The sequence below is a fragment of the Notechis scutatus genome, chromosome 14 (assembly GCF_049901735.1).
Source record: "Notechis scutatus isolate UNSWTSFEM ecotype Mainland chromosome 14, rNotScu1.2, whole genome shotgun sequence".
Taxonomy (NCBI): Eukaryota; Metazoa; Chordata; class Lepidosauria; order Squamata; family Elapidae; genus Notechis; species Notechis scutatus.
In genome coordinates this window covers 6,489,941-6,513,743 of record NC_142022.1, presented here as the reverse complement: position 1 = coordinate 6,513,743, position 23,803 = coordinate 6,489,941, and the positions used below count along the sequence as shown (strand labels likewise).

The 23,803-nt window shown below is 50.0% G+C and overlaps 1 protein-coding gene across 11 annotated transcripts in view; it reads left to right on the top strand.

Annotated features, from left to right (window-relative positions):
• MACROD1 (mono-ADP ribosylhydrolase 1) overlaps positions 1–22,792 on the top strand; it is a 202,398-nt gene extending 179,606 nt beyond the window's left edge. For 2 of the 11 annotated variants that reach the window (XM_087943191.1, XM_087943194.1), the window contains 7 exons: positions 11,337–11,453; positions 18,777–18,898; positions 20,246–20,276; positions 20,361–20,434; positions 20,930–21,011; positions 21,221–21,252; positions 22,603–22,792. In XM_087943191.1, coding sequence (XP_087799317.1) covers positions 11,337–11,453; positions 18,777–18,898; positions 20,246–20,276; positions 20,361–20,434; positions 20,930–21,011; positions 21,221–21,225 — 431 coding nt within the window. In that variant the 3' untranslated portion in view covers positions 21,226–21,252; positions 22,603–22,792. Of the gene's footprint in view, positions 1–11,336; positions 11,454–18,776; positions 18,899–20,245; positions 20,277–20,360; positions 20,435–20,929; positions 21,012–21,159; positions 21,253–22,599 lie in introns of all 11 variants that reach the window. The other 9 variants (XM_087943192.1, XM_087943195.1, XM_087943186.1 and 6 more) reach the window with 5 other exon arrangements.
• Positions 22,793–23,803: the final 1,011 nt, after the last annotated feature.

Sequence of the window (23,803 nt, the reverse complement as noted above, 5' to 3'; positions counted from 1 at the left end):
CCCACGACTGAAGCACAAATCCCTCTGCGTATATTCATAAAACCTTTGGGAACGTGCCGTATTTGCGCATTAGGTTCCCCCCTCTTGAGCGCATCAAATCTCACCCCACCTTTGTGCAAAACTCCTGTAACAATGTCCCCCTCCCGCCTCCAATTTTCCTAAGAAGCCCAGTTTCTTCTCTTCTCTCTCTGCCCGGTTCCTTTTGTGTGCAATGCGGAACATGATGTCAACCTCCACCTAATCTATTTATTGACGGTTATTTATGATCTGTAGTTGAGATCTCTTACCCAAGCAGGACAGGGGGCATAATTGAGGTCTCCCTCCCATAATTCTGATTTGTTTGGCATCAAGGTTTCCTCGCGAGGGGAGACGGGGGGAGAACTGCCTTAGGTCCAAAAAGCAAAAACTTTTAAGGGGAATTCAAGGTCCTTCCCCCCCCCCACACACACACAAAATTGTCCAGGGAGACAGGTTTGTATCACAGAAGCCCCTAAAATAAATCACAGCCCCCTCTATTTTTTGCTCTCTTTTTTCTTCGTATGCTGAGTTTGTCATTCTTTGGGTGGAAAAGGTACATTGGAAAGGTCTTAGCCAAAAACTCAGGACGGGGTTCCTCACGTTGGCGCAAAGTCTTGAGAAATCTTTCCCGTTGCTTTTAGCGAGACACAAAAGTTGGATTATTTACCCGCTTCCTATCTACCCATCAATCACTTCGCCCTTCTCCCCTACCTGTGCCAAATGGTTTCTTTAAAAAGGTAAACCTCAGAGGAACCAACAGCCTGCCATTTTTATTGGCAATTTGGTTTAACTCAGGGGTGTCCAACCTTGGCAACTTTAAGACTTGTGGACTTCAACTCCCAGAATTCCTCAGCCAGCTTTGCTGGCTGAGGAATTCTGGGAGATGAAGTCCACAAGTCTTAAAGTTGCCAAGGTTGGACACCCCTGGTTTAACTTGTCACAGGTTTGGTTTCTCTGTTTTTTGTGGGCGTCTGTGATTCTGTACAGGCAGCCTTCACAACAGTCCGTTTACTGACTGTTCCAAGTTGCAACGGCACTGAAAAAGTTACTTAGGACCGTTTTTCATGCTCTGCGAGTCGGAAACCATTTCAGCCTCCCCATGGTCTGGACATCAAAATTCGGACGCTTGGCAGCTGACTCTAATTTACGACGGTCGCAGCGTCCCGGGAAGGGGGGGGGCGCATGATTCCCCTATAGCGACCTTCCAACGAGCAAAGTCAACGGGAAAGCTGGATTCGCTTAACGACCGTGTGGCTAACTTTACAACGGGAGTCACTCCCTTAACAGCTATTGGCAAGCGAGGTTGTAAAACAGAGCAAAACTCACCGCCGTCTCACTTAGCCACAGGAAATTTGGGGCTCAGTTGTGGTTTGAGGACTTCCTGCAATGTCTCAATAGGAGCCAGCTGCCCCTAACAAAGGCATGGAGCTTTAATTGGAGTCCAGGGGCCAGACAACGGCAAAAGGATGTGATGTGTGTGTCCCAAAGGTGCTTTTTCAGGAGGCCACTGGACTTTCTTGTTTTTTTTTTCTTAGCTTCTTCAGCTCTGACTGGATGGTGGGGAATGGATGGTGGGGAATGGAAGGATTGATACTCCTTGCAGACAGCTGGTCATTTGCATCCTTTTTAGAGGGTCGTTGAGGCCACTTGGAGGTTTATCGGAGTCCTCAGGGTCACACCTGAGGGGTGCAAATGGGTGTGGAGCCTTCTTGGAACTGTTGAAAGGATCATTATTGTAGACTGGAGATAGATGAGGTTGTATCCCCCCCCACTCTATTGAGAGAGGGGCCAAGTGGCCTCAATAACTCTCTAAAAAGGATGCAAATGACCAGCTGTCTGCAAGGAGTATAAATCCATCCATTCTCCATCATCCAGTCAGAGCTGAAGAAGCTTCTTGGATGCGAAGCAAAACATCTTTCAAAGAAAAAAACAAGAAAAGTCCAGTTGCCTCCTGAAAAAAAAGCACCTTTTGGACAACCACAACCTGGATAAGTGAAAATCTCTACAGGCTGTGTGTGTGTTTGTACAAAGCCACACACACACACACTTACACACACACACACACACTTTCGTTGAAGGGAGGAAAGTTTTGCCTGTGAATTGCATTCCAATTGTTGTTGTTTTTTCCCCTCCTTTTTTCATTTTCCCAAGCTTTGCCCTCTGAAACAGCCTGCTTCTGCTGACTCGTAATTCAGAAGGAAACTGCAAGCAGATTTGAGATTTGTGTCTGGGCGGGCGCGTTTTAATATTATCGGAGAAACGTTGCAAATTAAAAAAAAAAAAAGGGGGAATGCACCAGAGACGTTGCAGGGGGAGAAAAATATATGCCTTGCGGGTGATTCAAATGAACTAAAATGTAAAAAGACAACAACATACAAAAATATATGCATCCATGTGATACTAATGCCGAGCTAATTCAACGCTTCGATGTAGTCTTCAAACCCTACTAATTTCCCAACATTTAGACTATCAAGAGAATTCAATAATGGATAGAGAGCACAGCTCTTGGGTTTTCTCCAGCGTTAGCAATTTCTAGAGGCGGCGGAAAAGGCTGTTAGAAAAGAACATTTCGAGATAGGCTCTCATCTCTCTGGTGAGTCGTAGAAAGGGATCTCCTTGTGGTGCCATTTCCACTCTGCCTCTCAACGAGGCCGGGAACAGCACGAGGCCTTTTGAAGCAACAAGAAACACCCCCCCTCCCTTCTCCCTTCTCCCATGCTCCCTGTCTCCAAATCCCATCTTAGAGAGGACAGAGCTAGCACATAGCCACAAAGAAGTCGATCCGCATGCCAAGCCAGCATTGGTGGTTGTGCTTTCCACCTCTGGCGATTTCCAATGGGAACGGTCTCATTTTCGGAGAGGGATCCAGAAAACGGCTGTTTTTTTCACCGCAGGAAAACTGTTTCAGCTAGCAAAGCAGGTCATTTGCAAATTAAGCCTTACAAAGCCGAGGGGGAAAATGGCACCAGAGAGAGCGAGAGAAGCCAACTTTCCTCAGGATGGCCCCACGAGAAAGACGCCGGCATTTGCCGACTACAGGTAGTCCTCCATTTACGACCACAATTGAGCCAAACGTTGCTGACGTTTAAGCGAGACAGTTGTGAGGTTTGTCCCTGCTTGGTGACCTTTCCTGCCACGGTTGTTAAAGTGAATCGCTGCAGTTGTTCAAGTAGTAATTCAGTTGTTCAATGAATCAACCCATCATCTTAAAGCACGTGGGATGGGGGATTCTGGGAGTTGAGGTCCACCCATCTGAAAGGATGCTGGCTGGGGATTCTGGGAGTTGAGAATCTGAAAGGATGCTGGCTGGGGGATTCTGGGAGTTGAGGTCCACCCATCTGAAAGGATGCTGGCTGGGGATTCTGGGAGTTGAGGTCCACCCATCTGAAAGGATGCTGGCTGGGGGATTCTGGGAGTTGAGGTCCACCCATCTGAAAGGATGCTGGCTGGGGGATTCTGGGAGTTGAAGTCCACCCATCTGAAAGGATGCTGGCTGGGGGATTCTGGGAGTTGAGGTCCACCCATCTGAAAGGATGCTGGCTGGGGGATTCTGGGAGTTGAAGTCCACCCATCTGAAAGGATGCTGGCAGGGGATTCTGGGAGTTGAAGTCCGCGTACTTTAAAAGCTGCCAAGTTTAAGAAACCCTGCAAGGAGATCCTGATCAAAGTCGATCCCAAGGCGTTGCCCCTTGATAAGCTGTGCAGATTCGGGGCGCAGGAATCTACTCCAGCAGATTATGCTGCATGGCAAACATTATTAGATCTTCTCCTTCTTCTTCTTCACCGTCGTCGTCATCTGAGTATTATTAATACTCCCTCATTTGCTTTACCCACCTGGCTGCTTTTCAGGAAGGAGTGGGGGTGGGGTGGTGCAGCCTGGAGCCGTAGCTGAAAGGTTCTCGAAGTTAAAAACACTTCTGTCAAAACAGACCAAAAAAAATAAAAATAAAAAAATTCTCAGGTGTAACAACAACAACAGTGTGGCTTCTAAAGCCAAACGTGTGAAGGCAACTGTGACAAACATTGTGGTGGGGGGAGGTATTGTTGCTTCCCGCTGGGGATAGTCCCTCCCCCCACTCTCTCTCCCGAAGTGTCCTTTGAAGGCCTGGGGCTCAAGGGATCCCCCAAATTTGTTGATTAGATTCCCTCAGATCGAATCTCCTTTTTAGGATGCTTCTGTCACGGCTGACATTTTAGACTTCGGGCCGGTTTGTCCTGTCATGGATCAAGATCAGGAAACAATCCTGGGGTGTCTCTTCTTTTCTCATCCCCCAAGGCCAGCTCTCTGAAGCAGCTTCCTCCTCTTCCCCCTTGCTCGTCTTCTTCCGCCACCACCTCCTCCTCTTTTTTCCTCTTCCTCTCCTTTTCTTCCATCTTGCTCCTCTTCCTCTCCTTCTCCATTTCCTCCATCCCTCCTCCTCCTCCTCCTCACCCTCTTCCTCTCCTTCTTCCTCTCAGCCTCCTCCTCCTCCTTCCCTTCCTCCTCCTGCCTCTCCTCCTCCCTTTTCTTCTTTCTTTCTTTCTTTCTTTCTTTCTTCCTTCCTTCCTTCCTTCCTTCCTTCCTTCCTTCCTTCCTTCCTTCCTTCCTTCCTTCCTTCCTTCCTTCCTTCCTTCCTTTCTTCTTTCTTTCTTTCTTTCTTTCTTTCTTTCTTTCTTTCCAGCTTTCTCTCTTCCTTCTTTTCTTTCTTCTTTTCTTTCTTTTTCTTCCTTCCTTCCTTCCCTCTCTTCTTTTTCTTTCTCTCTTTTCTCTTTTTCTTTCCTTCTTCCCTGCTCTGCCTCCCTGCACCTACAACTCTACGCTTTCCTAAAAGCCGTTTTGCTGCTTGTGCTACACACAGCTTCCTGAACCCCGGCAATAAATTTCAACGTTCTATGCAACAAGCTTATAAATTATTTTTCCCCCTTTTTCAGCAAGCGCATCCAGTTTACCACCTGGTTTTGTATTCTTCTCCTCACTTTTATAGGCCTCGTAAAATAAAGTTTAAAAAAAAAAAAGTGAAATGCATGCATAATAGATGCTTGAGGAAATGGGGGAGAGACTTCCAGATTGTGGCTCCTTGGCCGTCTGATTAAAGTTTTTTTAAGGGTCTTGAGGCCTGTTTTGAGCCGTCAACTGGGAAGAAGAACCTTCAGCAGCTGAACAAGGATGGTGGGATAGAAGGAAGGAGAAGGAGGAGGAGGAGAGGAGGAGGAGGAAAAGAAGGAGAAGGAGAAGAAGAAGGAAAAGGAGGAGAGGGAGAAAAAGGAGGGGGAGAGGGAGAAAGAGAATGAGAAATAGGAGAAGAGGGAGAAGGAGAAAGAGAAATAGGAGAAGGAGAGGGAGAAAGAGGAGAAATAGGAGAAGAGGGAGAAGAAGAAAGAGAAATAGGGAGAAGAAGAGAGACAGGGAGAAGGAGAAGGAGTAAGAGGAGGAGAAAAGGGAGAGGGAGAAAGAGGAGGAGAAATAGGAGAAGAGGGAGAAGGAGAAAGAGAAATAGGAGAAGAAGGAGAGGGAGAAGAGGAGAAAGAGGAGAAGAGGGAGAAGAAGGAAGAGAAATAGGGAGAAGGAGAAGAGAGACAGGGAGAAGGAGTAAGAGGAGGAGAAAAGGGAGAAAGAGGAGGAGAAAGAGGAGAAGAGGGAGAGGGAGAAAGAGAAATAGGAGAAGAGGGAGAAGGAGTAAGAGGAGGAGAAAAGGGAGAGGGAGAAAGAGGAGGAGAAAGAGGAGGAGAGGAGAAGAGGGAGAAGGAAAACAGAAGCTGTCCGTCTTCTGTGCCAGGTCCTTGGAGAAACAGGACGACAGGGCTACCAAAAGGATTGTCGCTTTGCAGAAGGCCAGAAAAATCAAACCACAGTCCCTCCTTCCGCAATCTTGGGGCACTTTGCTTCTCCCCCTGTTAATCCCCTGGTTGCATTGCGAAGCAGGGAACTGCGGTCCTAACCCTCCTCTCCTCTTCCTCCCTTCGCCTCGCCCCTTTGCCCCTTGCTCCGGACCAACCCTGGCATTAATGCAGACATGCTCCAACAGCAGGGTAGCCGTCACGCTCGGTTTCCCATCGCAAAGCACCCTGGTTTTATTTTCTTTCTTTCTATTTGCTTGCTCTTCCCTTCTGAAACTGCAAAAAAAAAAATGGTTTAAAATAACCAAAATGCAACCCTCTCCAAGGGTTTTGGGTGCCGGTGGGTATAATAGGGCCGAGCCACGCACAATCTTAATGCAACAGCACATTGTGTCTCTCTGTGTTAGAGTCTTGTGTGACAAGGGCACCTTTCTCCTCGCAGCCTCGGCACGAAGGAATTATGATCCTCAGCAAATCCGTCCCAAAGAATTGGTGAATAGTATTTCCAGTTTTGTCCTGGGGAGGAAACTGCGGAAGCCGAAACTCCAGCGAACTGGCTTTGTGCTTAGCTCGCTTGGGGGTGGGTTTGTGTTGTGCCACGCTTGTTGTGGCTTGGAGGGAAAACACAATGTTGTCAGGAAGCACCACTTTCAGAAAATGCAGGCATTAGGAAAACAGCGCGCAAAAAAACACACACAAAACAAAAAACAGCCCCATGTACTGCAGACAAAATGCACGCAACCAGACATGGGTGGGTTTTCCAGCAGGCTTTTATGATAAAATATTCACAGGGCGACGTTTCCCTCCTCCCCAAATGGGGGCAATTTTGATGCAATTGGGGATAAAAATATTCCGTAAGAATCTTTATGCGCGGCATTATTCAGACAGCAAAATAATAATAATAATAATAATAATAATAATAATAATAATAATAATAATAATAATAATAATAATAATAAAGATTTCCATATATATATATATATATACACATATGTGTGTGTTTACACACACACACACATATATGTATATGTTGTGTGTGTATGTGTGTATATATATATATATATATATATATATATATATATATTTATATATATATATGTATGTATTATGTATGTATGTATGTATGTATGTATGTATGTATGTTTGGCTGTTGTTTTCCGATTGTAGTTCTTAAGTTAACGTTTCAGCAGAATCTCTCTGCCATGAGAAACAGACCTGTCAAGAAAAATCCTTCTCTAACCTCTTGCCCATCATTTAAAAAATAATAATAATTAGATTGTTGTTGATTGTTTTAAAAACTTTTTTTTAAGGGAGAGCATTAACAGATTAACAGATAATCAGAGTCGGAAGGGACCTTGTAGGTCATCTAGTCCAACCCCCCACCCAAGCGGGAGACCCTATGCCCTTACTGACAGAGGTCATCCCAGTCTCTTCTTGAAAGTCTCAAGTGATGGAGCTCCCACCATGGATTGATTGTTCTCCCTGTCAGAAAGTTTCTCCTTATTTCCAGGTTGAATCTCTCCTGGATGAGTTTCCATCCATTCTTCCTTGTCTGGCCTTCGGGGGCTTTAGAAAACAGCTTGACCCCACCTTTCTCCTCTCTGTGGCAGCCCCTCAAATATTGGAAGATGCTATCCTGTCTCCCCTGGTCCTTCTCTTCCCTAGAGTAGCCAAGCCCAGTTCCTGCAATGGTTCTTCTTAAGTTTTATCCTCCAGTCCCCTAAATCATCCTGGTTGTCATCACTCTATTTTTGTTTGCCTGATTGGTTTTATTGGGCCCCATAACCTATGATTTGGAGGAAAGCCCCAGCCACAGGGAGCCAAGGCAAAATGAAATAAATATTCATTTAAACATAAAATATTATTTAATATTATTTAAGTGTTAAATGTTACTTAAAACTTGTTTAAGTAGAAAGGTTTACTGATTTCAATGGGACTTAGTCGTTGTTTAAATCCTGAAATAGAAACATTTACTCGAGTACTTAAATGCTCGGCTTACACCTGCAATTGAGCCCAAAATTTCCACTGCTAAGCAGGGCGGCTGTTAGGGTGAGGTTTGACCATTTGACAACTTTAATTTTGCCACTGTTGATAACCAAAGCCGTTAAGCGAACCTCGCAGCTGTTAAGCGCATCTGACTTCTCTCGTTGACTTGGCTTGTCAGAAGCTGCCTGGGAAGGTCGCAGGATGACAATCACACGACCCTGGGATGCTGCAACTCTCATAAATACATTGGTTAGGATGTCAGAAGAGCCCCGGGTTCAAATCTGAGGTCGGACCCCCATCTGCTCTGCCTGGCTTTCTACGTGAAACCCTTCTGATCGATCCCCAGAATTCAACCGGGATCCCCTTCCTTTCTCTCTCTAACGCGGACAGTTAGCCTGCTCTAAAACAAAACCACCGTCTCCCTACTCCTCCGGCCTCTATCGACTCCCCTCGGATCGCAACTGGTCAAATATTGTTTTATGGATTAGCAGATGGACTGCGAATGAGCTAATAATGGACTTCCCTGATCAATTGGGGCTCTGTAATGGCTGGAGAGCAGAGAGTGAATCAGACCAGCTTGCCTGTCTGTCTGTCTGTCTGTCTGTCTGTCTTCCCTTCCCTTTTCTTCTCCTTCCTTCCCTCCCTCTTTTTTTCCTTTCCTTCCTTCCTCCCCATTGTCCTTCCTTCCCTTCCTCCTTGAATTTTCTTTTTCTTCCTTCCTTCCTGCCTTCCCTCTTCCTCTCCTTCCTTCCCTCTCCTTTTTCCTTCCTTCCTTCCTTCCTTCCTTCCTTCCTTCCTTCCTTCCTTCCCTTCCTTCCTTCCCTCCCTCCCTCCCTCCCTCCTTCCCTTCCCTTCCCTTCCCTTCCCTTCCCTTCCCTCCCTGCTTTCCTTCCTTCCTTCCTTCCCTTCCCTTTTCTTCTCCTTCCTTCCCTCCCTCTTTTTTTCCTTTCCTTCCTTCCTCCCCATTGTCCTTCCTTCCCTTCCTCCCCTTGAATTTTCTTTTCTTCCTTCCTTCCTGCCTTCCCTCTTCCTCTCCTTCCTTCCCTCTCCTTTTTTCCTTCCTTCCTTCCTTCCTTCCTTCCTTCCTTCCTTCCTTCCTTCCTTCCTTCCCTTCCCTTCCTCCCTCCCTCCCTCCCTCCCTTCCTTCCCTTCCTTCCTCCCTGCTTCCTTCCTTCCTTCCTCCCTTCCCTTTTCTTCTCCTTCCTTCCCTCCCTCTTTTTTTCCTTTCCTTCCTTCCTCCCCATTGTCCTTCCTTCCCTTCCTCCCTTGAATTTTCTTTTCTTCCTTCCTTCCTGCCTTCCCTCTTCCTCCCTTCCTTCCCTCTCCTTTTTCCTTCCTTCCTTCCTTCCTTCCTTCCTTCCTTCCTTCCTTCCTTCCTTCCTTCCTTCCTTCCTTCCCTTCCCTTCCTTCCTTCCCTTCCTTCCTCTCCCTCCCTCCTCCCTCCTTCCTTCCCTTCCCTTCCCTCCCTGCTTCCTTCCTTCCCTTCCTTCCTTCCCTTTTCTTCTCCTTCCTTCCCTCCCTCTTTTTTTCCTTTCCTTCCTTCCTCCCCATTGTCCTTCCTTCCCTTCCTCCCTTGAATTTTCTTTTCTTCCTTCCTTCCTGCCTTCCCTCTTCCTCTCCTTCCTTCCCTCTCCTTTTTTCCTTCCTTCCTTCCTTCCTTCCTTCCTTCCTTCCTTCCTTCCCTTCCCTTCCCTTCCCTCCCTCCCTCCCTCCCTCCCTCCTTCCCTTCCCCTTCCTTCCCTTCCCTTCCCTTCCCTCCCTGCTTCCTTCCTTCCCTTCCTTCCCTTCCCTTTTCTTCTCCTTCCTTCCCTCCCTCTTTTTTTCCTTTCCTTCCTTCCTCCCCATTGTCCTTCCTTCCCTTCCTCCCTTGAATTTTCTTTTCTTCCTTCCTTCCTGCCTTCCCTCTTCCTCTCCTTCCTTCCCTCTCCTTTTTCCTTCCTTCCTTCCTTCCTTCCTTCCTTCCTTCCTTCCTTCCTTCCCTTCCCTTCCCTTCCCTCCCTCCCTCCCTCCTTCCCTTCCCTTCCCTTCCCTCCCTGCTTCCTTCCTTCCTTCCTCCCTTCCCTTTTCTTCTCCTTCCTTCCCTCCCTCTTTTTTTCCTTTCCTTCCTTCCTCCCCATTGTCCTTCCTTCCTTCCTCCCTTGAATTTTCTTTTCTTCCTTCCTTCCTGCCTTCCCTCTTCCTCCCCTTCCTTCCCTCTCCTTTTTCCTTCCTTCCTTCCTTCCTTCCTTCCTTCCTTCCTTCCTTCCTTCCTTCCTTCCTTCCCTTCCTTCCCTTCCCTTCCTTCCTTCCCTTCCCTCCCTCCCTCCCTCCCCTCCTTCCCTTCCCTTCCCTTCCCTCCCTGCTTCCTTCCTTCCCTTCCTTCCCTTCCCTTTTCTTCTCCTTCCTTCCCTCCCTCTTTTTTTCCTTTCCTTCCTTCCTCCCCATTGTCCTTCCTTCCCTTCCTCCCTTGAATTTTCTTTTCTTCCTTCCTTCCTGCCTTCCCTCTTCCTCCCCTTCCTTCCCTCTCCTTCCTTCCTTCCTTCCTTCCTTCCTTCCTTCCTTCTTTCCTTCCTTCCTTCCTTCCTTCCTTCCCTTCCTTCCCTTCCTTCCCTTCCCTTCCCTTCCTTCCTTCCTTCCTTCCTTCCCTTCCTTCCTTCCTTCCCTTCCCTTCCCTTCCTTCCCTTCCCTTCCCTTCCCTTCCCTTCCTCCCTCCTTCCTTCCTTCCTTCCTTCCTTCCTTCCTTCCTTCCTTCCTTCCTTCCTTCCTTCTTTCCTTCCTTCCTTCCTTCCTTCCTTCCTTCCCTTCCCTTCCCTTCCTTCCCTTCCTTCCTTCCTTCCCTTCCTTCCTTCCTTCCTTCCCTTCCCTTCCTTCCCTTCCTTCCTCCCTCACTCCCTCCCTTCCTTCCTTCCTTCCTTCCTTCCTTCCTTCCTTCCTTCCTTCCTTCCTTCTCCCCGTCCCTTTCTCCCCAACCCTGCAAAAAACTAAATAGGCTCAATCCAACCACTTGGCGCAGAGACTTTCCCAAAGCAGAGGGCAGACTGGTTGTGACTCCTCCCTGCAATTTTATTTTAATCTTTTCGCCATCTTGTTCAGGGAGCTACACTGCCCCTGAATCGGCAGGTTCCACCACAGGCTGGTGGTCACTCTTTCTTGCTTAGTCACACAGCCAGCCAGATATTCAGACTGCATTTGACAGCTAGCAAGGTAGCCTCTGAGTATAACAGGCAGTTCCAAGGAGGGTGGGGGGTTGTTGTTTTTTGCAAAGTCAGAATATTCAGGTCTAATAAGTTCAAAATTTCCATGTATCTAGGCAGCCCTTTAAGTATCGCTCCAAGGGCTCCTGTTATGATACTGATTTTTTCCTCCAAAGTTACTCAACTTCAATTTGCAAAGCACAATATTCCGTGGTGTTTTTTTCCCCCTAGCCGTTTCTCTTCCATGTGTGCCTCACCTGGTATTGCAATATTATTATTATTATTATTATTATTTTGACAATGTGTGCATTTGTGTTTTTTTGTTTCTCATTCCTTTCACAGTGGATGGATGCATCCACCGTGCAGCCGGACCTCTGCTGAAAGAAGAATGCCGGACACTGAATGGTTGCGAGACTGGAAAAGCGAAAATCACCTGTGGGTACCGTCTCCCAGCTAGATGTGAGTATAGGCAACTGGCCATTTGGTGGACGGGACGAGTAGCTGAATCACTGGATTCAGCCAGAGGGAGAAAAAGAGGTGCAGGAAAGGGCAGGAGGGTTGAAACAGATCCGTACAAGGAAGGAATCAAGAAACGGAGTTCAGTTTAGCCTTGAAAACCAGTGGCTACCAATTTTTTTATTCCTCAACTCAGAACCCTGAATCATGGCTCTGTATGAGAGGAGGGCAAAAACCTCGTTTAAAGTTAAGAACTTGCTAACTCTGAAAGCTGCTTGACAGCATAAACAACGCTCTAGATTAGGCAGTTTGACTACAAAGAGACCCTTAGAATCAGATTAAAGCTCAGAAAATCATTTTTAAGACCTCTCTGGGCACAATGTTAAATATGCTTTGATTGACAGCCAAGCAGGCAGGCAGATCCCGTACCCAGTTTACTGAATCATGCAGTGTTTGAGAATAGTTGCAGTGAAACTGACCGGAGCCGGGAAGGTGTTTCTGTCGCATCCTCCAACTTTTTCTTCTCACTTTTGCTTCAGGGCCCTGCACTCCTTCTGCCCCGTAATGCAATTGGCAAGGTCAGGGTCAGAGACAACACACACTTCTTCATGTCCCTGTCCATTTTCTTTCTCTCTTTTGGCAGCTCTCTGATGCCACTGACAGTGCAGGCGCGTGGCCTTGTCAGTTTCACCAGATAGATAGGCTGGTGTGAAGCATCAGGACGGATGTCAGTTTTCCAGCTTCCTTCGAAAGCAGCCTAGGAGAAGCTGCCAAAAAGGGGAAGATGGTTTTAGACCGCAATTCATATCATCCAGACCTGGTGTTTTACGACCCACGGGCTGCATCCAGCCCTTCAGCTGACCCTGTCTGGCCCACAGTGGCAAGGGGTGGCCTTGGCGGGGTGGCATTGGCAGGGGCGGGGCATCATCTGCAGAGGGTGGAGCTTCATCAGCAGGGGCGGGGCATCAGCCACAGAGGATGGAGTTTCAGAAGGGGCGTGGCATCAGCCGCAGAAGGTGGAGCTTCATCAGCAGGGGCGGGGCATTGCCAGGCACTCCCCTCTAAAACAAACTTAGCTGTCAGATTTGGCCCGCCCCATGCTAAAATATGATTGTGCCCCTGGCGAATCGTAATGTGATCCAAACACCTCCCCCCCCCCTCCCAAAGTGGGACTGTATCTCACCTGCTTTTAAAAAAAATGGCAAAGGGAATATTTCCGTCTCTGCCGTCCCATTTCCGAAGAGCGGGGGAAATTGGCCTTCTCCGTGTTCGGAGTCGCCTGCTTAATTCTTAATAAAAAGGAATTAAGCAAATGAGGCAGTTGCATATTAATCAGAGGCTCGTAAATGCAGCTCGGAATTCATCAGCCGCTACGTGAGCAAAGCGGGGGTGGGGGTGGGGCATCTCGGTTGGGAAAACAAGGGATCCCCATGTGGATGAGCAATCAAGGGAAAAGGGCCAGATTTGATCTTTGGGGTGGGTCGAGTTTTGTTGCTTGACCGGAATGCTTTTCTTGCTAAGGCCGGCCACAAAGCGCCTCCCGATGAGCCTTTTCGGACAGGAAAGTGGGGGCCTTCAGAGATCCTCTAGGCCACCCCCTTGCTCAGGGCAGGGTCAGATTTTGCTGGGTTGGAAAACCCTTTATCCCAACAGCCCAAAATATCCGGAAGTGTGTAACGTTTCCGATTGTGATTTCGACTGTGGAGACGGTTTAACCGGGGTGTTCCGCTGTTCCGAGGCAGCACTTTTCGATGGAGTCCCAATGAGAGAAATGACTAAAAAAGAACAGAGGGAAAACGATGCTGCTAGAAAGAGCTGGAAGCCCCCCACCCCCAAGCCCCCAAATGCCCCCCCTGCCTGGACCTGCCCCCCTGGCATTTGGGGGCTGGGGGGGGCATTTGCATTTGCAACGTTTGGCCTTTGCAAGATCCTCGTCAAACCTTTCCTGCCCTCAATAATCCAAAAACGGGGAACCGGATGCCAACTAGACAGGAAGGAGGGTCTGTGCCAAGCCTTCTTGGTCCTCTAAAGCGGGCACAGGAAGCCCGATCCTGCAAGGAAGGACCCGCCCACCCCCTGCAAAGGTCCTTCTCCGTGCCCCCCGTGGCCAGGCCACGCCAGCCTCTCTGGTGGCCTCCGCATTCCAGGCACGTTGCCCGAAGGTGCTTAACATGCAACGGAGGCAGGAACCGTTTCCTCTGGCAGCAGCTTCGAGTCACCCTGCCCTCTTGCCTGGCCGGGGAGAGAGAGAAAGGGGAGGGGGCTGAAGGAGAAGGCAAGAGGGAGGGGGGCGATTTCGGGAACTGAGCACCTGTCTTTCCAAACGGAGCATCTCTTCTGGCAGGGGAGGGGGCAGCAGCCAAAGGGGAACCCCCACCCCCACCCCGGGAAATCAGAAAGGGGTTGAACAGGCAGAGGAGCAGGCTCCAAAGTGAGACCCCCGCTTGGCCCTTTAAGGTTGGGGGGTACTTGGACAGGTTGGGGGGGGGGTGCCAGGAGCCCTGGTGGCGCAGTGGTTAGAAGGCAGCGTTGCAGGCTAGCTCTACCCACAGCTGGGAGTTCGATTCTGACTGGCTCAGGGTTGACTCCGCCTTCTGTCCTTCTAAGGTGGGTAAAATGAGGGCCCAGGTTGTAAGATGCTGACTCCGTATAGAGAGGACTGTAAAGGACTGTGAAGCAGTATTTATTTATTTGATTTATATTGCCGCCTATTTGCCCATGGCGGCTTACACAGTGCAAGTCTAAACGGTATTGCTACCTTCCTTCCTTCTTTTCTTTCCTTCCTTCCTTCTTCCTTCCTTCCTTCCTTCCTATCTTTCCCTCCCTCCCTTCCTTTCCTTTCTTCCTTCCTTCCTATCTTTCCTATCTTTCCTTCCTTCCTTCCTTCCTTCCTATCTTTCCTATCTTTCCTTCCTTCCTTCCTTTCCTATCTTTCCTTCCTATCTTTCCTTCCTATCTTTCCTTCCTTTCCTTCCTTCCTTTCCTATCTTTCCTTCCTTCCTTCCTTCCTTTCCTTCCTTCCTTCCTATCTTTCCTATCTTTCCTTCCTTCCTTCCTTTCCTATCTTTCCTTTCCTATCTTTCCTTTCTTCTTTCTTTTTCTTTCTTTTTCTTTCTTTTTCTTTCTCTTCTCTTCTCCTCTCCTCTCCTCTCCTCTCCTCTCTCTCTCTCTCTCTCTCTTCTCTTTCTTTCTTTCTTTCTTTCTTTCTTTCTTTCTTTCTTTCTTTCTTTCTTTCCTTTCCTTTCCTTTCCTTTCCTTTCCTTTCCTTCCTTCCTTCCTTCCTTCCTTCCTTCCTTCCTTCCTTCCTTCCTTCCTTCCCTCTTTCCCCCTTCCCTGAAAAGGAAGGCTCTTCCTTGAATGACCTGGAGAACAGCCCAAGGGTTTCCCCTTCCCCTTCTAGCAACCCCCTTCCCCACCATTAGGGAAGGGGAGGGGAAAAGACTGTCCAATGCATGTTATGGTTTCTATCTCCCTATTCCAGAGAGAGAGGATGCAGAATTATCTCTCCACGGGTGCACCAGGCAGACAAAAGGAAGAGCAAAGAACTGGGGGGATGCCTTCCTTCAAATGAGCTCTGGGGATGCAGCTGTTCTCGGGGTGCCCCTCGCTTTCCCCGGCTCCTCTTGCAATGCTTTTCCCACCTCAAAGGGCGGTGGAGTGTGTGTTGGGTGTGTGTGTGTGCGCAGAGACAGGCTTGGTCCCTTTGATTTGCACCGGGGAGCAACTGAGAGATCCTTAGGAGGTGGGGGGCGGTTGCTGGCCTGGTTCCCCCCCACCGCTTCGCCCAAGGCGGTTGGGTTTCCTTGCTTGGGTGGTTTTGCTTTACAGGTGAGGCGAGGAAGCGAGCTTTATGGCCGGAGGCAGAGATGCGACACCACACCGGCGGAAGAGCCACGCCCCTAGTGGGAGGAGCCAGAGCCCACCTGGGGAGGGGGATTCGGGGTGTCGAAGGGGCTACCTGCCTTCCTAGGGCTGAAGCAGCCGCCTTTGCTCCTACCAGCCCCCCCAAACTGACCGTCACCCCTTCCTCCAGCTAAAATTATGCTTATGCCAAGAGATCACAGCTTAAGCAAACCGTGGTTTGCCACCGGGTGGGAACCGGGCTCGGAGGCAGGGCTGGTAGGGGGGGCGGCCGGGCCTTTTTTTTGGGGGGGGCGCAATGAACCCCCCCCCCATGGGCGATCCTGAAGGGGGCGGAGCGAGGCGCCCCCACTCGGTCTGCAAGGGTCGCCCGCCGCTTTGGCACCCACGCGCGGATCGGCCAAGGCACCGTGGGCAGGACGAAGGGGGGGAGGGGGGACGCCCAAAACGACCCCTCCCCATTTGGAAAGGCCGAACCCCTTTCCCGCGGCCCCCCTTGGGCTTCGTCCCCCTCCTCCTCCAGAAATGTGCGGGGGGGGGAGCTGAAGACCGGGCGGGGGGGGCTGCAAAGGCGGCGACCCCCTTCCAAAGGATGGGGGCTGGCTAGTCACCCCAAAGAGCTTTGGGGGGGTGTCTTACTCCTGTTAACACCCACCTATTGTAAGGCGTGATTCGGCTTATCAAATAAACCACAGTAGGTAGATAGACCCAACACGCACAAAGCTTCGTTTGGAAACCACAGCAGCTCAATTCACGCACGTGGTTAAAAACACACATGCAGAAATTGCTTTAAGGTGTGTGTGTGCGGCGGACTTCAGCCTCCTTTGCCCAGCTGATGGGCCGAAAATGCACTTTGGACTTGCTCAGGAGCACAGCCATCCAATTCTAACGCTGCCAGCTTTTGGGGTCTGTGTGTGTGAGAGAATATGTGCTGGGAAGGAAAACTTTACAACTGTTTTGAGAAGCTTCTTTTTTTAGTTTTTTTTTCAAGCTGCTCCTGCCCCTCCGCTTCCTTGCCAACCTCCCTGCCTTGTAATTGAATTTCACACCAGGCTGCCTGCCTGCCCCCGTGACAGGTTGGGCTGCTAATTTCTTTCCTTCCTTTCATTCTTTCTCCTGTCTCTTTCTACAAGAGAGTGAAGGGCCTTCTCCTTTCTTCTCCCCCATAACCTCCCTTGCAGCAGCCACAGCAATCTATGAGATTAAATTGATTTGCTTGCAAATAACGGACTAACAAGGCAGATACATATATATATATATGGATTTCCCCCTCCCCACTCTTGTATAAAAACACCGTCGCTTTGAAAGAACCTCAGACTCAGCCTGTGTCACTCCGAAGGCTTCTCTCTCTGCCCTGAAGGTCTAATATTTCCAATACAGGATGATCAGAAACCCCCCTCCCTGTCCCCCATTTCCCTCCCTCCCTCCCCACATCACGAAAGAGCTACGAGCAAGAACTTGTTGAGCTTTTTGCTCGTCACTCCCTTTTCAAAAGTTGGGAATTCATCCCACGTGGTTCATGGATGGTTTGGGCGAACTCAGCAGTTGGGCTAAAATCTATTTATCAATCAGAATGGCTTGATTTACACACTTACCTGGTCTTGTCGCAATACGCAAGTTGAATCCAGAAGCTTCGGAAGTTTATAAATTAGGCTTTTATGGCTTGGAGCGTTAACACATTTCCGTGCGTTTATTATGCACCGGAGTTTGACAGACCTTGGCAATTCTGCAGGATCCGTGGCAAATCCCAGTGGTTTTACCTGGCTGGCTCTTTGGGACTTTGGGAAAAGTGGGCAGCCTGGTTTTCCTTTTCCCACTAACTCTTCATGGCTTTCTCCTGCGAATTTCCCCGCACAACGTGGCCAAAGTAAGTTAGATGTCTTTTTTTTGTGTGATTTTTTGTCCTCCAGTGACAAATCTGGTGTTAGGCACTCCAGGATTGCCCCATCCTTGGAGCCTTCTCCAGCACCAGCGCTCAATTTTTTTTCCCCAAACCGAGGTTAAATCGGGGACACCTATGAGGACGCCCCCTCTCAGGCGGGACAAGGGGGCCTTCAGCTGTGGCTCCCCCTCCTTCCCCCTACCCAGCCTGGGCAAGGCCTCCCCCGCCCCTGTTCTACCACCACTGGCTCCGGAGCAGATGGGCAACCACGTCAGCGGGCAAACACCGGGGAGCGACGGAGCACAGGGGTCCGGCTGCTCGGACAGACACCTGGAGGGGGCCGACCCCGGCCCATCGCCCGAACAGGCCAGCTCCCCACTGCCATAGGCAGAACAGGGGCACAAAGCCACAGCCCCTCCCTGGAAAGGGATTGCTAGCTCGAGGGCCCCCCCTGGTGACCCCAGCTGGCCTTTGCACCCTGAGCATTATCAGCCATTTCTTGGGAGGCAACAGGAAGGTTTGGGGGAACTCAACCTCCCTCTCTCCCCTCCCCAACTTGGCTTGTTAACCTCCTTCTTCCCTTTTGCAAAGCTACTTTCGCGTGTGCTCTTTGCTCTTTGCTACTCTGGGGTCCCCCAAGGAGAGGAACAGGCCAATAAAAGAGGGGTGGTTTTGTATATATATATATATATATTTGCAGGTGCTTCCTTAAGCATCTTGCACCAAGACCTAGGTCTCTGAAAGGGGAAGACAGTAACTCTTCCTCCCCATGTAAAAGATGCGTGACACACGCATGACCGATGCTGCCGACACTCCCAGGTTTCAAAGCATTGATAACAGATTGTGCGAGAGCTTTGCCTTTTTTTCTCTCTCTCTCTCTTTAATCTGTTTAATCCAAAGGAATGTTCTTTGGGCTTTTTTGGGGGGGGGGCGGTCCTTGGAGGCTCAAACTAAAGAGATAAAAGGATTTGCAGCTTTGAATCAGAAAAGGGAGTTTCCAGAAACTCTTTGGGGGGGGGGGGAAAGGGGAGAAAAAAAAGAAAGGAAACTTGGGAAAAGGATGCCCGGAGACGAGCCAAGTTCCTAACGATCGCTTCCTCGTTAAGGCTTCTATCTCGCTGTGCCAAAGGAGCCAAAAGGGAACGACAATCATTCCCAGGCTGGATTTGCTCGAGTGTGTAAACTTCATTTTCACAAAAGGGGACATTAAATACACACACACACATATATATATCTTGCCGCTTGGTTAAGTGGGTGGCTAAGTGCACGCCAAATGAAAGCAACGTGGACCAGGTCCAAGAATGGCTACCTTAAAGCAGGATAAATGGTTGTGGATTAGGGAGGGGAAACGCCCCCCATAGGATGTGGAGCAAATTATTTCAAAGCTCTCGTTTGCTAATTTGTAAAAGTATTTCAAGCATATCGCAAAGTCGGCCTGGCTCTGCTCTGCAAGTGGAAAGGGAGGAAGAGAGCCAGCTCGTTGGAAGTCTCTGCTTTTCTCCCTCAGATCTCTGAGCAAGTTAGGGAGGGGGGGCTTTTTTTGGGGGGGCTGCTTCTAGCAACACCCCACTTTTGCCTTCCAGTTGTGATTCACACAGTGGGGCCCATCGCCCAGGGCCAGCCCAGTTCCTCGCAGGAGACCGAACTCGGCGACTGCTACAAGAACAGCTTGAAACTCGCCTTGGAAAACAAGCTGCAAACAGTGGTGAGTAGACCAAGCAGGACCTGGAAGCCCAAGGGGGATCACCTGGTGGTCCCCTGGTCTCTCTTCAGCAGCGCTCGTCAACACCACTCGTCCCTTGAGCTGGGGACGATGGGAGCCGGAGTCCATCACGCGTGGAGGTCATGAGGCTGCCTGTCTCGTTGAATGCTACTTAGAAATGGATGAATAAGACCAGCGTTTCTCCATCTTGGCTACAATGAAGAGGGGTGGACTTCAACTCCCAGAATTCCCCAGCCAGCAGGGGCTTCTGGGAGTTGAAGTCCACACCTCTTAAAGAAGCAAAACACGGATCTAATTCATCCATTTCTAAGTATTGCTTAAGGAGCTTTTCTGACAGGGAGACCCGATCAACCCATGGAAGAGAAGTTGCCTTCAGAAGTTGTGGGAGCTTCAACCCTGGAGGCTTTCAAGAAGAGACTGGACTGCCACCTGTCAGAAATGGTGTAGGGTCTCCTGCTTGGGCGGGGGGTTGGACTAGATGACCTACAAGGTCCCTTCCAACTCTGTTAATTTGAACTTACCTTGGCAGGTAAGCAGCCAGTTTCATTTTTCCCAGTCTCAATCTGCTTCTAAGGCAGAAACCCAGTAAATCCACTGGCTAAAACAATGACAGACTCCAACTCAAGAGTGTTGGGGAAGACCAGAAGGGAGGAGAGGAGCCACAGCTGAAGGCCCAGTTGGGGTTTGTTATAAAGTCATAAAGGTCTGAGAGGCATCAGCTCCACCACGCAAGCCGGAGATGCTCCCAAGGCTTCCCAGGGGACCACCTTAAACCTCACTCCATCTGGACGGGAGAAGAGCCAGGGGCTTTTTTTTAGCAAAGGTTCGAGAAGGCCGCCTTCAGAGGCCTCGACTTACGACCTGCGATGCCCAGCCAGCTTTGGATACTGAAGAGTCCAACGCATTTGCTGAATAACAGGGCTGGAAGGGATCTTTGAGGTCTTCTAGTCCAACCCCCCCCTACTCAAGGAGACCCTGAGGGAAACACCATCCAAAACAACGGGGGGTTTAGAGGGAGGGGAGATGTTGAGGGAAGGACGGTAGAATTTACGTTTTCAGCTGAGTCGAGACAAATTCAACTTCGCTGCGATTTTGACCTTGAAGGATCTCTGGCTACGTTCCCCATTTATTGCCCCTCCTGCCCAAGACACCTTTTATCCACATCGCCCTCCTTTGGAAGTTGATGCTTCCCAAGCTGCCAAGGAAGGAAAAAGGGGATTTGCCCCTTTTCTCACCTTCGTACGAGAGAAACGTTTTAGGGACCATTTTGTATCGGAGTCCAGCCCCATCCTTTAACCTTCTTCTCTTCACATTCCTCTCTGCCTACAGGCCTTCCCCTGTATTTCCACCGGGGTGTTTGGTAAGTACCAAGGCAGAGGGGAAGAGAGAAAGGTGGGCAGGATACCTGCCCAGGTATTCGGCCACTTCCAATGTTCCTTCACAGGCTACCCGAATGACGATGCTGCGGAGGTTGTTCTCAACACATTACACAGTTGGCTAGAAGGCAACAAGGACAAGGTATATGGGTGGGCCAAGGCCTTTGGCGGGAGCTGGAAAAAGCAGCCGTTTGGCTCGGCCCGGTGTCTCTTTCTGACCAAGCACACAATCTTAGCTTCTCAGCCAACAGCTGGCCTTTTGCAGGGGGTGGTGTGTACTGTAGGATAGGCGGGGAAAATTGAGAGGGGAAAAACTCTTTTAAAGGGATTATTAGTAAACCCATGCAAAGCCCCATCACAGAATTTGGAGTAGTGCTCTCCACTTATAGTCCTCTACTTATAACTGTTCGTTAAGTGACAAAAGTTGAAGAGCTGTGACTTACCTGTGTAAGAGCTGTGACTTACCTGTATCCCTTCAACCCGAACGCTAATTTGAGATAAGAGTATCTTTAAACGTGGATTGGGCCAGGTGCAAGCAGTGTGTGAAGGCGGGCCCCACACATTTCCAAAGTGCCATCCTGACCTCCCCCCCCTCCCAGCTTCCTTCTCCTGCTAACCATGGTTATATCTTGGCCAGGTCGAGCGGCTGATCGTCTGTGTTTTCCTGGAAAAGGACGATGAAATTTATAAGGAGAAGCTGCCCAAGTTTTTTCCCATCGGTGAGTCACTGCTTGGGGCCTCTGTCTAGGTCAGTGATTCTCAACCCTGGCCGCTTTAAAGACGCGTGGACTTCAACTCCCAGAATTCCCCCGGTGAAATCCACCCGTCTTAAAGTGGGCCTGGATTGAGAAACCATGATTTATCTAGGTGGTGAAAGGACAATCAATGGCTTTCTGGGAGCCTTCCTCACCCTTCCTCTCATTTCCAGCCTGACCCCCCGCTTCCCATGCGCCGAAGGCGGTAAGCATTTCCCAGCACGGTGTGCAAAAGTGCAGTCGTGGGAAACGCATGCTGTGGTTTGGCCCTAACAGTGTCCTAGCCTGGTTTTCTCCGCCCACTAAAACTCGGTGTTTCCTCCGGTCCGAGCTGGGAAGATACACAGAGGGCCCATGAAGGGATCTCCCGGCCTGCACATATTCAACCTTATTCGTTTAGTGACTGAAGCTACGAGGCTGAGAAAAAGGGACGTACAGCTGGTCCTCACACTTACGACCATCACGTGATCAAAATTTGGATGCCTGACAAACCGGCGTGTGTATATTTGGATACACACGCCACAATGCAACCGTAGTGTATGTACAATGGTTGTCAGGGGCTCATGAGCAAAATTCGGCAGTTGGTTCGTATTTACGACAGGTTGTGGTGTGTCCCAGGGTCACTGTGATTCTCCCCCCCCCCCACTTTTGTGACCTCATGACAAGCGAAGTCAATGGAGGAAGCCAGATTCGCTTAACGACCGCATGATTCCCTTAACGGCTGCAGTGATTTCCTTAACATGCCCCCCCAAAAAAAGTTGGCAAAATTGGGCCCGGCTCAATTGAACGACCGCCTTGCTTAACAGTGGACCCCGATGTGGTTGTAAGTCAAGGCCACGCAAAGTGATACAAAAGGAAAATTGTGTGTCTTTTCTCCTTTTATGCACAACCAGTGACAAGAGAGAAATTCTGTAGGAGCAGAATAAAACTCCCAGCAGTTTTCGGTCACCGTTCTGGCCTCTTCTCCTTTGATGAAAGATGCCACCGTGTTTTAGCCTTTCCGGGTTGGACCTGCATGAAGAATGCAGAATTTCCCCCCATGCCGCTTTCACCACTTCACACCACAAAGCCACAGAGCCAGGCTTGCGTTAGATTCAGAAGGGCTCAGCGCCCAGCAGGAGCGGTTAAAAGAACGAAGAACGGGAATGAATAAACCAGGATATGGCTCATAAAGGGCGTAACATTCCCACGTTTGGGTAAAGTCACAGGCCCGGAATCATCTCCACGAAGTCAGAAAACCAAGCAATTTTAAGAGGAGGAGGAGGATCAACAGTTGATCAGGTTTTTCTCTGCACTATGCAAACACAGGTCAAGTTTAAAACAGATTTTAGGTTTATTTACTCCTGCGCACGCTGCCCACTTCGCTATGAAAACTTTTGACCCACGGTCTTTTTCTCCATCGCTGAAGCCGGGGCGTCTTCCCACCTTGCCCGCCTCCCCCCTGAAGGTGCCACAACTGACCCACGGTGGTTTTTTTGGCCACCGGGGCTCACACGGGGCAGGTGCTTTGTCGGAAAACGGGGCGCTTACCCTAAATCCTTCTTTTTCCCAGCAGATCCCGCTGAGGAACCTCCGTCCTCAAAGCTCTGAAGTGGCTCCCCTGCAAATCCCGCTGCTTCTCTGCAGGAGGAGACGCCGGATCTTTTCCAAGGGGGGAAAGCTAGGAGAAAACAGCCCCCCCCCCCTCTTCTTCTTCTTCCCCAGGCGTGATCGGCCGCAATGCCGGAATAAAAATGAAAAGAGGATCCGGTCGTGTCGCTGGTAAAAGCCTGGTGGGTGGATGGGGGCGAGTGAGTAGAAGCGGGACTGGGGTCCTGGGTGAAACACCCACATACACAGTACTTACACACACACACACACACACACACAGAGAATTACATCCGCCTACCTACTGGACCCCCCCACCTCCCGGCCTATCCCGGCTAGACTTAAGCGACTGAGAGTTTCAGGCCCCCCCTTTTGGCAGACCGTTTTGCTGTGCTTAGCAGTTTTCTGCTCAAGAGGCTAAAACCAGGGGAAAAAGAAACAAGCCATTGTTCGGCGTCTCCGCAGAGAAACCGGGACAAAAGACCCGAAGCTGAGACTTTGCGGCTCACTTTGGCACGGTGGCGGAAAAAAACAGGGCAGGGGCTTGCTAGATGCCGTCGGCCAGCGGCCAAGGGACGGCCCTGGGGGGCACGATGCAAAACCCTCCCCTCCCCCAGATGGTTCAACAGCAGACAAGCTGCCGTTACCTCTGAGCTCGGCTGCTTTGAGGGGAGAAGGCCCGGTCCTTGCTTCTGGGGAACGGGAAAAGCCATTTTTTAAAAGAATGCAACGTTCAAGAAGGCTTGTCCTCCCCCCACCAGCAGCTCTTGGGGGGTTTGGGGGAAGGGGGGGGGAAAGAGGGCAGGGTGGGAGTACGAGGAGGATCTGAAAAAACTAGCAGGGAAAGTGGGGTGTGTGTGTGTGTGTTAGGGAGCACAATGGCACCGTCCGGCGGGTGCATTAGGCAGAGCAAACCACGGACGGTGGCAGCTCCAGGGGGCGCTCTTTCTTTTCCTTCCTCTCGTCCCAAGAGGCTGGCAAGTCACCTCCCACCACCCTGTGGTTTTCCTGCGCTCCACACAAGCAGGCCTGACCGGCACAACGTGCAAACACACAACTGCTTGAGCAGCACACACGAGCCCCCCTTAGAGGAGAGGGGTTCCTGGCCAAGGGAAAAACCAAATGGACTTGGAGCCCCCACCTCCAGCTGAGCCGCCGTTCCCAGATCA